This window comes from Drosophila subobscura, chromosome J (assembly GCF_008121235.1).
Source record: "Drosophila subobscura isolate 14011-0131.10 chromosome J, UCBerk_Dsub_1.0, whole genome shotgun sequence".
Lineage (NCBI taxonomy): Eukaryota > Metazoa > Arthropoda > Insecta > Diptera > Drosophilidae > Drosophila > Drosophila subobscura.
The window spans coordinates 11,632,134-11,646,206 of record NC_048532.1 but is presented as its reverse complement, the minus strand read 5'-3'; the positions used below and the strand labels follow the sequence as shown (position 1 = coordinate 11,646,206).

At 45.9% G+C, this 14,073-nt stretch overlaps 3 protein-coding genes across 4 annotated transcripts in view; 2 read left to right on the top strand and 1 right to left on the bottom strand.

The window, feature by feature from the left end:
• LOC117895672 (division abnormally delayed protein) overlaps positions 1-8,566 on the top strand; it is a 68,373-nt gene extending 59,807 nt beyond the window's left edge. Inside the window, exons 3-9 of the mRNA XM_034803494.1 lie at positions 5,390-5,513; positions 5,585-6,055; positions 6,135-6,324; positions 6,996-7,171; positions 7,254-7,458; positions 7,525-7,666; positions 7,726-8,566. Coding sequence (XP_034659385.1) covers positions 5,390-5,513; positions 5,585-6,055; positions 6,135-6,324; positions 6,996-7,171; positions 7,254-7,458; positions 7,525-7,666; positions 7,726-7,883 — 1,466 coding nt within the window. The 3' untranslated portion in view covers positions 7,884-8,566. The remainder of the gene's footprint in view (positions 1-5,389; positions 5,514-5,584; positions 6,056-6,134; positions 6,325-6,995; positions 7,172-7,253; positions 7,459-7,524; positions 7,667-7,725) is intronic.
• Positions 8,144-10,805, bottom strand: LOC117895673. Of its 2 annotated transcripts, none has more exons than XR_004648948.1 (2): positions 10,631-10,718; positions 8,144-8,160 (listed from the first exon to the last, which is right to left on the bottom strand). XR_004648948.1 is itself a non-coding variant. In XM_034803495.1 (2 exons), the coding sequence occupies exons 1-2, from the start codon at positions 10,715-10,717 to the stop codon at positions 10,434-10,436; spliced, it is 228 nt and encodes a 75-aa protein (XP_034659386.1). In that variant the 5' UTR covers positions 10,718-10,805; the 3' UTR covers positions 10,296-10,433. The 2 variants fall into 2 exon arrangements, 1 of the variants encoding a protein (XP_034659386.1); XM_034803495.1 differs by lacking the exon at positions 8,144-8,160 and adding an exon at positions 10,296-10,574 and having other exon boundaries at positions 10,631-10,805.
• A 494-nt stretch (positions 10,806-11,299) lies between these two features.
• Positions 11,300-14,008, top strand: LOC117895671 (DNA replication licensing factor Mcm7). Its single transcript, XM_034803492.1, has 5 exons — positions 11,300-11,458; positions 11,521-11,890; positions 11,955-12,456; positions 12,516-13,573; positions 13,633-14,008. Exons 1-5 carry the CDS (start codon positions 11,428-11,430, stop codon positions 13,832-13,834), a joined length of 2,163 nt encoding a protein of 720 aa, XP_034659383.1. The 5' UTR covers positions 11,300-11,427; the 3' UTR covers positions 13,835-14,008.
• Positions 14,009-14,073: the final 65 nt, after the last annotated feature.

Genomic DNA, 14,073 nt, shown 5'->3' with positions numbered 1-14,073 from the left:
CGGAAGGCGAACATGAGAGGCAAAAGCTTCAGGAGAGGGCACGGCAGAGAGAGAATTTGCCAGAAGGCAGATCAAATAACTTTCTGTGTAGCAACCAATTGATGCATATGCTTTGAAGCATTTCAATATGTTAGAAGGAACAGCAAAAACGCAAAAAGAAAAGCAAAAAGGTCGACTCAAGCGGTGGCCTGCACTTCAGCTAAAGCTTCAGCTACAGCTACAGCTCCACTTCATGTTCCAGCTACAGCTACAGATCTACCTACACTTGAGGCACAGCTACAGCTACAGCTCCAGAGCTACATCTCCAACAATGAAAAGTCATCCAATTACTTTGACATTGTGTAGAGAGGCACCAAAGAGGCACCATGGCCAGGCCCCTTTTCGCTGGGTAAGAAGAGCTGCCGCTGCTGCTGCTGCTGCTGCTTGCTCTCCCTCACGCAGCTGTTGGAGTGGAGCTCCCCCCCGGCCCCCTGGCTGGCGGTGTATGATGGCCCGATGGCCGGATGGCTGAATTGCTGGATGGATTGTTGGGGATATGCCTGCAGGCTGTGGGCTGTGGAGGGGCGTGTCGACTTGGCACGCCTGCATATAGCTAGTTACAATACATGCACTTAACCACTGAAGCTGGCCAGGCCAGGCCAGAACGGGCACAGTGGTACATACTCAGACTCTGATACATTTTTGAGCCATCGGAATCTGGAATTTGTTGTTGTTCAGCTAAAGAAACTCTAAGATCCATTTTTTGTAGCTAATGGAACAAAAAATCAGCAGAATTGTCACCCCTTTGTAGCTGTGAAGATGATCTTCTAGAACCCTGAAATATCATTTTAATTTAATCAAATTTGATGACCAACAACCACTGTTGGCCCGTGCGACTGAGAAGGCCACTTCCTTGAGACTGAGACCCTGAGACATTGCCAGCAGCCGGTCACAGCAGAAGAACATCCAAGAAGAGAGCTGCTTCAACCCGCCAGACGGACAGACGACTGCAAGGCAGCAGGCAGGGGCAGGGGGCAGGTTCAAAACGAAACCTAAACGCGGCTAAAAAGCTAAGCTACAGACGGGGAAAAAACAAAACCTGCCGAGAGCAGAGAGAAAGAAATGAAGAGCACTAACAAAGTTGCTTTGGCATTCATAAGGCGGCACCACGATGGATACCAGAGCACAGAGCAAAGTCCGGAACAGCGGGAAAGAGGGGTATGGATAGTGAGAGAGACGCAAGAAGAGGCAAGAACCACCGACACTGACTCTGCCGGACGGACGGACGGGATGGTTAGAGCCGAAGAAATACATGCATATAAAATGCAAATAAAAAATGCGGCAGATACTAAAATTGTAATATCCGCACAGGAACGGAACGCAGGCAACAAATACTCGTGCCCCCAGGGGCATGGCAGAGTGGCAAAAGAAATACGAAATATATATGCAAAAAAAAAAAGCAAACGGGCAAAAATAAAAACTAAACCTGTGGGCTGTGCCTCGTCGTATGTGTGTGTGTGTGTGTGTTGCATATTTGCCATGGCGTGGGAAACAACAACATTGCCTGCCACACACCAAAGAGCGAGAGAGAGAGAGAGAGAGAGAGCTGTGCCCCATCTGCCACTGCCTTCAGGCTCAGCCAGAGCCGCCTCCCGCATTTGCTTTTGGGGCTTGGCCACGGGGCCCCTAAACCGGTCGAAGCCAGGAGGTAACAGGGTAACAGGGAATGGGAAATGGGAATGCAAGGCATGCTAATCTCTCGCTCCACACGCCGCCGCTCCTTCTAATGAAGCAATGAAGAAGCCCGATATTTGCTCTAGGAATTGCTGCAAACTTCTGGCTTCTGCCTGGGGAGTCGCTTAGCAACTCGCACTTGGACATGGATTCCAGCTGCCTCCCTCTCTCTCGCTCTGTGTCCTTCTGTATCTGTATCTCTGGTAACTACATTTGCCACACATTGCTGATTTTTCGGGGCAAGCCAGAAGGATAGGGAGCCGGTCAGCCAACGTTGTCTAATTCAATTTCATTGTCTGTTGGGAGGGACACTCCTCCATGTGTGACGAAGTAAAGCCAACTTTGAACTTTAAAAAAAGCACCCCACAGGCTAAATGAAATGTTCCTGTTTCCATTTGCTTTGATTTCAAATTAAAGTCCGCTCGGCAAAACAATGAAACATTCTAGCCGAAATTTAATTGACAGAGAATGTCAGAAAGTAAGCAAAATAGATGCAAGATACGATGTATCTATGGTCAGATATGTATGTGCAGATAAAGACGGTCATGGAGTTGCACTGAAATTGCAATTAGTGGCAAAACCAAACACTGCAACACACAGAGAGCGAGAGAGACAGAGAAATGTCCAGCAAATTGCACACAAAGTCTGTGGCCGTTTGGCTCCTGTGGCTGTGTGCCCGCAGGTGAAGTGCCGAGTTAACAATTTATGAGATACAGAGATACAAATGTAACCCAAACTATCTACAAAGTGAGCCATGCCTTGGGTTATGTCTGTGCGTCTTTGTGTGTGTGTGTAAGAGGGCCAAAAACCCCAACTTAATTGAGCATATTAAGCCAACAAAAGCAGCTGCAGCAATACTCAAACTCGTATCGTTTGAGCATATTCTTGCCACATCAGCTAAATTCAATTGACATATGCCCCCATCCGCCCACACCCACCCCTTCTGTGGAGTGTTCATTAAAATTGTAATTAAGCATCAGGACAAAGGATGCGGCAAGAACACTTTCAACTGGTTAAATATTCTCATCTGTCATCTCCGAAGATGGAATGCCTTTCAGATACAAACTTCAACGACAATTATTTCACTTGTAGAATCTTTGGTCAATTGAAAACTATTTCGAGCTGCAGAGTCTTTGACTTCGAGTGAAATTTTCATATTTAATTAAAATAAAGCAACAGATTTCTGGCTTTAATTGTAATTTTTATATGTACATGTTGACAGTCTTTCTATTGTTTTTGTTTCATTATTTATTATTTGATAGAGTTTTGGTGAGGGAAGTTCAAGTTTCAATCAATAAAATAGATTTTCGGGCATTCCCATCATGTAGTTGCTAGACAATTGCAGTTGTAATTCTTGTCCTGAGGGAAATTTCCCAGAAATTACATTCCAAATTCCATTAATTTCAAGGCATTGCAAGTTGCAGTTGGTTTTGTGGATGTTTTGCTGTTGAATTCAATACATTTTCAATCAAAAATGTAATTTGAGGCATGTCAATCATGTAATTGATGGACAATTGGAGCTGTACTTCCTATCTATAATTCCACAGAAATTCCATTCAAAGGCTATTTCCCCATAAGGATGTTCCACTGTTGACTAGAATTAATTTTCATTCAATTAATGTTATTTTTGTGAGGCATTTCAATCGTTTAATTGATGGAGGACCAATTTCAATCTTTACTTCCTTTCTGAAGTTATGACAAGAGGCGGGCTTTCATCTACATCTGCTAATACTTACCCCTTCGCAGCGCGTCAATTGATTCCCCTCTCTGCCTCGCGGAGACTATACTTAATGGTTCACTTTGTTCCTGTGTGCTTCTCCGCTGATTTAATGGGCCAATCATCCATCCATCGTGTGAGAATGCATATCCGCGCATCCACACGTTCGGTGGTCGATGCGATTGGGGCAGGGGATTGGCACAGGAACGGATGATGGAGGGGGGGGCACTGGTGTCAATAATTAAATGTTTCCGCCAGCGTCGATGCGATGGCTGCGCGGCGGCTGTGCCACGTCAATGAGATTAGCGACAGGATGTGTGAGTGGCTGCTACCCCCCAAAAGCTCCGCCGTTCCCGTGATGTCCTCTATATTCACCGTCGATTTCTGTTTTGTGACGTTTGTGGTGTCGTGTGGTGTGGAGTGGTGTGGCTATCATCGTTATTATTATTGTCATTTTGTATCTCGAGCGCGTTAAATCAATTGATTGTCATGTGCGTGTCTGTGTGTTTATCGCATCCTGGGGGCAGCACCAGCAATTGTCAGCAATTGATAAATGATTAGCACAGCTCCACCAGATGGTGTGGAGTCCACTCCTCCCGTTCAGAGGACGGAGAGACTCTCCAACCCTAGATGGATCTTTGTTTACTCCACAAAGAAATCGCAAATTTTGCTAATTAGAAAGGGTAACTCTGCCGCACGCTCTGCTCCCTGCAGCTGATGACGCATCAAAGGCTATTGGCCGATAAAAACCCGAACCCCAACTCGAACCCCAAATGCAAAAACAGAAAAAGAGACCCGCAGCCGCGACCTCGCGTCTGACAGCAGAGGGACCCCAAAGTGAGGCCCAAGCGCAGGCCAAGCCCAGAAAAAAAACGCAAAAGAAGAAGAAATATTCAAACTCTGAGAACGGAAATGCCTCAACATCAAAATCAAAATGAGCCGCGAAACAACAAAAAAAACTACACAAAAGAACTACAGAAAACACTTTTGTGGATGTCAAAATGTTGTTTTTGTTTCTGTTTGGTTTGGGGTTTCGTTCTTTTGTTGCCAATTAACAAAAAGATTGACACTTTCGTTTGAAAACGTTGAACACCCCTCCCCACCCCGTGACAGGGAACAGGGTAGTGCAATTTAGTGGCCAAAGGGGCGGTGCTGAAGAGGGGTGTGTGTGTGTGTGTGTGAGAAATCACACGGCAATTTGACAGTTTCTTTTTTTGCTTCTTTCAAATGTTATCTCTGTCCAACAGCTTTTTGACCATTTGTAATCTGGCGATAATGACAGGCTGACTGCCTGACTGCATGACTGCCTGCCTGACTGCCAAAGAGGAGTGTTGTATCTGTATCTGTATCTGTATCTGCTGTATCTATCGATGCCCGTTTGTGTATCCAAAGCACAAGTGTTGCTGACACCTCGACAGATATCAGGATTGTGTGTCACATTATGTAGGGGTTTGTTTTTCTCTTCTTTGCGATTAGCATTTGCATATTAAGAGAATTTCGTTACCCAATTGATTGACAGATTGATGGAGATATAGTGGGCAAAACATAGAAGAAATAATGCAGCATTGATTGACGGCAATTAAGAACAACTTTTATGAAAACAATTCCCCAGTTTGCCAAAGCTAGAGAGACCCATAGAAAAGCATTAAATTTGATTTCATTAACTAAAAGCTAACAAAAACACACAGAGAGTCGGAAGAGGATGGAGCAATGGAGGGAAATTGCTAACCAACTGGGAGCCTAAAATCCCCAGTCTGGCCATTAAATGTGGAAGTTTCTCGGTTGCTGCGCTGCTGCTGCTGCTGCTGCTGCTGGGAATTGCCCAGAGAGGAATAGGATGGCAGGCAAAGTGATTAAATTTCACTTGGAATAACAATAGAAATAACAATAGAAAATTCAACTACGACTATAAAGTTTTGGTCATATTTTTATGGATACTTTCCCCCCGTTTCGTTTCAGGTCACGTCCTGGAGTTGGCCCAACAATCGGAGAACAAGACACTGACGGTCTTCTCGAAGGTCTACATACGAATGGTGCCGCTGTCGGGGATGATGATCCGCCAGTTGTACACAGAAATCATGAAGTAAGTATTCCCAAACACAAATCCTGCAGTTCCCGCATAGTTAATCCCTTTATCTATATCTTCTTGTGCAGCCACCTGAATTACATCTCCAACTATACGAACAGCAATGGCCAGATGGGCAGCAAGGCCAGCATTGGCAGCCTACGTAGTGGCCTGGAGGACGCCGTGCACAAGTTCTTTGTGCAACTCTTTCCCGTGGCCTACCACCAGGCGGTGCATCTGGCAAAGAACAATTACGGAGAGCTGCACGAGGACTACATCAACTGCCTGAAGCACAATTTTGACGAGCTGCAGCCCTTTGGGGGCATACCCAGAGAGATCCAGAGCAGCCTCGTCCACAGCGTGCACATGTCGAACGTGTTTATGAATGCCCTGCTCCAGAGCGCCGAGGTGTTGAGCGAGGCGGATGCCCTCTACGGCCAGCAGCTGACGGACACGTGCAAGATGCATCTCCTCAAGATGCACTACTGCCCGAATTGCAACGGTCACCAGACACGCGGACAGCCGCAGATTTGCAACGGCTACTGCATGAACGTGATGCGGTAAGTGCCAGCAGGAGAGCAGCGCTCATCGAGAGTCAAAAATCTAACCTTTGTGGCTACTCCTCCTCCCCCTTTTTAGCGGCTGCTCGGCGGAATACGCTGGTCTGCTGGACGGTCCCTGGTCGAGTGTCGTGGAGGCTCTAAACAATCTGGTCACCACACACATCGTGACCGACAGCGGCATCATCAACACCATCATGAAGCTGAGCACCAAAATCTCCGATGCCATCATGCATGCCATGGGCAATGGTCCGGAATTGGAGCAGAAGGTTGGTATAGGGAATACACTCCGATACCCAGGAGATATTTTCACATGTTTGGGTCTGTTTTTTTTCTGTTGGGTTTCCCCTGTTTCGTTTCCTGATGCGATCGATGAGGCACAAGGACACACGTTCGCTTAATGATTTAATTGCTCTTTAATTTATGAACATTTTAAATGAATTTAATGAATAAATGCCCGCTGCATTCAGTTCCGGCCTTCAAGAGCGGACTCTGATGTTGCATGCAGCCTCCCAAAACACACAAAAAAAAGTACCCAAACGGGGAGTATTTGCGGCATTTCAAGTGCTTGTTAAATGTGCACATGACATTCAATTAAAGTGCAGTCGTATCCCATCGTATCCTATCCTCTGTCGCTCCCTCCATCCTCTGTTTTTTCGCCTGTTATCTGCTTGCCTCTGTGGCTCCTCCTCTGTCGCATAATTGCCATGTTGGAGTGCATTTAAAATGCTAAATTAGATTGCATTCATGAGGGGGCATGGCATCCCCCTGTCCAGCTGCAATTTACATGCAGGGCAGCGCACGCTCCGAGTGCTTAATGATGAGGGACGTACGAATGGGGGGGCCACACACGTGCAACGTTGCATGAGCGGCAGCGATTAACACACAAAAGAACCCAAGCTTAAACTGCAACTTCCACTTTCCCCCATTCCATTTGCAGGTTAAGAAGACATGCGGCACGCCCAATCTGTCGCCCTCGCTGACCGACGAGTCGGAGACGCGACTGCAGCAGCACAAGAACAGCGTCAAGTGGGCCACGCCACCGGATCCGGACATGGTGCGCTTCCTCTCCACCATCGAAAAGACCAAGGAGTTCTACACGAACATTGTGGACAAGTGAGTAACAAAAGCAAGGATTGCATTCACCTATACATAAGTCTAAGCCTGCTAATGTCTTGCTTTTCCCTTCTTTTTGTAGCTTCTGTGATGCGGAGTACACCACCGATGATCGTCACTGCTGGACAGGCGATCGCATTGGTGACTACACACAGCTGCTGATCGACACTGGCATGGACAGGCAGCGCTACAATCCCGAGGTGCCCTGGAAGACCCAGACGCAGGTCAGCAAACTGAACGAGCTGGTGGATAAGCTCATCAAGATACGCAAGAGCATTGGAGCAGCGGTACGAAACGAAACCTAAAGCCCGACCTAAAAGAAGATTCACTAAAGTTAAACTTGTATTTGTCAGGCACCCTCTTCGAGCATACAGTCGCATGACATCCAAAGCGACATGGGCCGCGAGGGTTCGGGTGGCGGCGGTGGCCAAATCAGCGACGATGATGAGGAATATGGCGGCGGCATTCACGGCTCCGGCGATGGTTCTGGCGATGGTAAGTCCCATATGCAGATATATTTTGTGTGCCGTATATTTACATTTTGATGCTTGCAGGTGCCACAACCATTGAAGATCGTGCTGGCCCACCGACCATAACCGAGACTGAGCAGCGCGAAAATAACCAGAGCGGCGGTGCGTCCAATCCGTTGGCAGCCACTGCGACGTGCCTGCTCCTCACTCTAGTCACAATACTCTACAGGAGTTGTAGTTAAGGCAGCGACAAGGGATAAGGGATAGAAAAATCCCCGAACAGCAAGAGCAGCAGCAGCAGCAACCGATAAATGGCGGAAAATGCACGCGAGAGAATCGATTAAAATCATTAATTAATAACTATTATCATTATTATTATTATTATTATTTGTGTAATTCTTAAGTTGTTACAAAACGTAATTTATTAGCCCCGTAAGCCCCCAACCGCCACCCTGCACTCAACTAACGAAGCAAAAAAAAAAAAATAAAAACGGGAAGGAATTTCGGAGCACGGCGCCCCTTCTAGCTTTTCCATTTTCCAAAAAACGAATTTCCCCATGCAGCAGCATGCAACTCTCCAACAAGACTTATGTGCCATAAAAAAGGGTGTTGGAAATGTGTGTCTGTGTCTGCCAAACGAAGAAAAGAAAAAATTAGAATGGAAGGAAAACCCCAAATTAAAAAGTTAAATAAAATAGGCTCAGAACTCAAACTCAAACCCCAAGCAGAATAGGCATACGAATAGATAGAGTGTGTGTGCCGTTTGTTCAGATAAATGTTAATACTACTACAGACACACGTGCATAAATATACAGATATACTATTTATAGCGTAGAGTACAGTAAAGCTCAATGTTCAAAGTACATGTTGTTCCTTCTTGAAGTTGAAATTGCGAACAGAGAAAAGCACACAGAGAGCATTCGAAGGAGAGATAAAGAAAGTTCACAAAATATTATAAAATACGGATACATACGTAAAGTAAAACATAAATATAAATCTGTTAAATTCATATTAAATTATAATTGTTGTCGTCTACACACACACACACACACACATTTTGAACTGAACAAAAAACATTTGAGAAAAATAATGCATACAAATGGAATTTAGTTGAGTAAAAAACAAGCACTTTACGGGAAAAACTAGAAGACTTACAGCTTTATACGCAAGAAAAGAAAAAAAAAAGAAGCCGAGAATCGATTGATATATACGTATATTATATGTAGCATTATTTAAATTAGAGAAGGAAATGTCATTGGAAATGCATTCAGCTAATTAGAGTTTACGAAAGTTATGAGTGGATGGATCGTTCTGTAACTTTAAGTTTTGGGTCTGAGTACAGCGCACAAATCGCAATTTCAAATGAAAATGAATATGATAATGGAAAATAACACAGAAAACGCAATTCGCATTAAAAACGATACACGAAATAACGAAAAACTATTGTTGCAATCTAACGAATACTTTAGACAGTGTTGCAAGGCGCTGGGCGACACTCTAAAAAATAAAAATATATAATATAATAATAAATCTACGAGAATATATTATATAGTATACAAAAATGAATATGAAATATGCATAAATACGAGTACGAGTACGATTGTAATAAGAACCATATACATGAATTAACTAATTAAATCGTAATCTAATGCTAGTGCGTAAACTGTAACGATTTAGCCTGTAATGTGTAAAAAGCAAACAAAACAGAGTTGAGCAGAGAGAAACAACAAACAATTTAGTTAGTAGCAAATTAACAAAACAAAAGGCAACCACCATAAAACCATCCAACCCGAAAAACCCCAAAAAACCATTCAAACAAATTGGTCTAAAATGCGCTACAATCAGTGTGGAGTGTGTTTTATGGGTTGCCGTTGTGTGAGCGTGCGCGTTTGGTACTATGTATGATTATTATTTGTATCATTATTATTTAACTATTGCATGTGATTAATAATATTTAAGTTAAACGTAAACGCAACATATTAAATTGTAACTTATGTATACCGCAAAAGCCGCAAAACAGCAAATAGCAGCCACATCATTGTCGTTGTAAATCTATTCGAAAGATAACCAATGCAAAACAAAGCAAACAAAAAAAAAAACAAACAAAAAGAAAAAAACGAAAAAAATTGCACAAAAAAAATAATTAAATGTACTACTTTTTAGATGCATAAAAACAAATAATAAATAAATATGTAACAAAAAAAAAAAACAACAATGCAAGTCCAAAAACAGTTGATTGAGAACAAATCGAGTCGAAATGCCGCTCGTGTGAGTAATTTTGAATGTAATTGCAATTGATAAAAGTACAGTACAGACTTTTGTAAATTTCATTTAAAACCGCAATAAACGTCAATATCTAAAATTCACAACCAACCAGTTACGAGCAACCAACCAAGTGTTGGCTAACAACGGAGTGCTGCCCTTACTTGTGGCTTTGGAAAGCAGCGCAGGATCATCTATGCAACGCAGCACTGATACTACATGAGCGGTCAGCCTCCTCCATGAAAGATAGCGGCGACTACATCAGCTGTGATCATCTGGTGAGACTAGGAGTCGTTAGTCTTTGGGCTGCTGCAGCATTCCCACTGCCCCTCAAAGCCTTCTCCCTTCGACAACCTTGCGTCCTAGCTGACGAGCAAAGCAAACAACTGGCATAACGATGCTACACAAACATGTATTGAGTGGTGTTTTGGGTTACATATTTATGTAGGAATGTATGCAGGTGTACGCACAAATCCGACTGAGCTTGACCACCCTATATGTTGTGTGGGACGCAACGGCATCCATGGAATCTATTCTCGCGTCATCTTCTTGGTCAGGTCCACCAAAAAGAGGAACCCATCCTTTAACAGGCAGACGTAAAGAGGCGAGAAGATCGCAGCAAAAAAGATAGCATTAGCAATGGGACCGTTCTTGATAGGCGCACGGCATCCCTGTTGAAGATTCGATCAGAAAGAAAGACCTCGAATCCAATCACTCGATAACTTACCCCGCGTGTAAAGGTTGTCACAGGACGTGTCGAGATTATATTGTGTGCTGCCTCGTGGACGCACTGGATGATGCACTTGAGAGGCATCGTGGAATAGTCCAGGAAAATGTTTTGCTAAATATTCAAAATATAATTTTTGTAGACAAAAATCTTTTGCCAAACTGTTCTGAGTTGTGAGACTGACTGCCCCAAAACCTATACCTAAGCTAGGGTAAGGCAAACACCTACTAAGATTCATAATTTGTGGTGGCTAAAATTGGTAGATTAATGAATTCGGCAATATTACAAATTTGAACTTATCCGGGGCATTTCCAACCATGTGGCAGCGCCACAGTGAGGTGAAAATAGCATTTCCTTATCTTGTCGCCAGGTGCCGCTGTAATAGATTCTTCCCCGTGTAGTTGGCATACTTGTTGGCATAGTAGCTTATCTCTTAACCACACCAATAAACGCAGTCCTTTAAATTAGTCAATATTGTGTGAAACTAATGTGGCAATAGGATAAATAGAGGAATATGAGCAAGGTACATTCTGGTATATTTTTGGGGTATTTTTAGGCTCATACTTGACACGCAAAAGTGAGTAGCGACTAAAGAATACATTTTCCACGGTATATTTTTAAACTACATGGTATATCTTGGTATATTTTTGACGGTCGTGCGGTATATTTGATCGATAAACCCGCGGTCACACTGACAGCATTTTGGCGGGATTATTTTCGCGACGCTCTACAAAACCGAATTCGTGCAGCTGCAAATCCACAGTTTACTCTCATTTAAACAATTGAAACAAAACAAAATGGCTCGTCGTGACTATGCCCAGGACAGAGGTGAGTGTGAAATACGATTTGGGGCTACGGCAACCACAAACACCATGTTTATGCACACGCAGAATCCATCAAAACCTTCCTGTCGGAGTTTTGCAAGTGCGACGATGACGGCAAGAAGCAGTTTGTGTATGGCTCGCAGCTGGTGAAGCTGGCACATCGAGAGCAAGTTCTGATCACCATTGATCTGGACGATCTGTCCGAGTTCAATGAGAGCCTGGCCGAGGCGGTGATCGACAACTGCAGACGCTACGCGGGCATCTTCAGCGATGTGATTGCCGAGCTGCTGCCCAGCTACAAGCAGCAGGAGGTGCACGCAAAGGACGCCCTAGATGTGTACATTGAACATCGCTTGATGATGGACGCCCGCGTGCGAAATCCCATGGAGCAGCGCGACGAACGCAACAGCTTCCCCGCCGAGCTGATGAAACGATTGTGAGTTGGCCCCCAAAGAGAACCTCCGCCAAAGAGAAATCTCTGACTGTATTCCATTTTGCAGCGAGGTGGGCTTCAAGCCACTGTCCACGGAGAAGGCGCATTCCATCCGTGAGGTAAAGGCTCAGCACATTGGCAAGCTGACGACTGTCCGTGGCATTGTGACGCGCTGCACGGAGGTGAAGCCCATGATGGTCGTGGCCACATACACTTGCGATCGCTGTGGCTCCGAGACCTATCAGCCAGTGAGCTCGCTCTCCTTCACGCCCGTCCACGATTGCCCCTCGGACGATTGCCGCGTGAACAAGGCCGCCGGTCGCCTGTACTTGCAGACGCGCGGCTCCAAGTTCGTCAAGTTTCAGGAGCTGAAGATGCAGGAGCACAGCGACCAAGTGCCCGTCGGACACATTCCGCGCAGCATGACGGTGCTCTGCCGCGGCGAGGTCACGCGCATGGCCCAGCCCGGTGATCACGTTGTTGTCTCGGGCGTGTTCTTGCCTTTGGTGCGCAGCGGATTTGCCCAGATGATCCAGGGACTGCTCTCGGAGACATATCTGCAAGCACACGTGAGTTCACTGCAGGAATTGCGATTGCTTCGATCTAATCTATGCCATTTCTGTCACAGCGCATAATTTGCATCAACAAAAATGATGACATATCGGACAAGGAGGCCGAGCTAACGCCCGACGAGCTGGAGGAGCTGGCCCAGGATGATTTCTATGAGCGTCTGGCCACCAGCTTGGCCCCTGAAATCTACGGCCACTTGGACGTGAAGAAGGCGCTGCTGCTGCTGCTGGTGGGTGGTGTGGACAAGCGCCCGGACGGCATGAAGATTCGTGGCAACATCAACATCTGTTTGATGGGAGATCCTGGCGTGGCCAAGTCGCAGCTGCTGGGCTACATTAGTCGCCTGGCCTTGCGCTCGCAGTACACCACAGGCCGTGGCTCCTCGGGCGTGGGTCTGACGGCTGCCGTGATGAAGGATCCCCTCACTGGCGAGATGATGCTTGAGGGCGGGGCCCTGGTGCTGGCCGATCAGGGCGTTTGCTGCATCGACGAGTTCGACAAGATGGCGGACACCGATCGTACAGCCATCCACGAAGTGATGGAACAGCAGACCATCTCCATTGCCAAGGCGGGCATCATGACCACGCTGAATGCTCGCGTCTCCATTCTGGCCGCTGCCAATCCCGCCTTTGGCCGCTACAATCCTCGTCGCACGGTGGAACAGAACATCCAGCTGCCCGCCGCTCTGCTCTCGCGTTTCGATCTGCTGTGGCTCATCCAGGACAAGCCGGACCGCGACAACGATCTGCGCCTGGCCAAGCACATCACCTACGTGCACTGCCACAGCCGGCAGCCACCGTCGAGGGTGAAGTCGCTGGACATGCATCTCATGCGTCGCTACATCAATCTCTGCAAGCGCAAGAACCCCACCATTCCGGACGAGCTCACCGACTACATTGTGGGCGCTTATGTGGAGCTGCGTCGCGAGGCGCGCAACCAGAAGGACATGACCTTCACCTCGGCACGTAATCTGCTCGGAATTCTGCGCCTCTCCACGGCCCTCGCTCGTCTGCGTCTCTCCGATCGCGTGGAGAAGGACGATGTGGCGGAGGCTCTGCGGCTGCTGGAGATGTCAAAGGATTCGCTCAACCAGACGCACGAACACCAAAAGGGACAGTGAGTATTGGCATTTACTTTAACACGAGTTGGCTCTCACAGCTCTCTGCTCTTTTCAGTGTGCCAAATACATCGGATCGCATCTTTGCCATCGTGCGGGAGTTGGCTGGCTCGGGCAAGTCCGTGCGGATTGGCGACATCATGGATCGTTGTATGACAAAGGGCTTCAAACCCGATCAAGTGGACAAATGCATCGACGACTACGAGGAGCTGAATGTCTGGCAGGTAAACATGGGACGCACAAAGATAACGTTCATGTAAATCGGCCGATCAGAGACTTAAGCCTTCTCCTAGTTCATTTTTATATTTCTATCCCTAGTTGATACGTTTTCTATTTTGATTAATTTTATAATCGTTCCGTTAACATTTCACGTTCTCATATCTTACCATCAATCATTAATCATTCACGTAAATAAATAAGAAATATTTTATTAATTATTATCTGGCATTGAAAGTCGTGAAAGAGCCAACCCAAAAGAAAGTCTCCGATCGGCTAAATT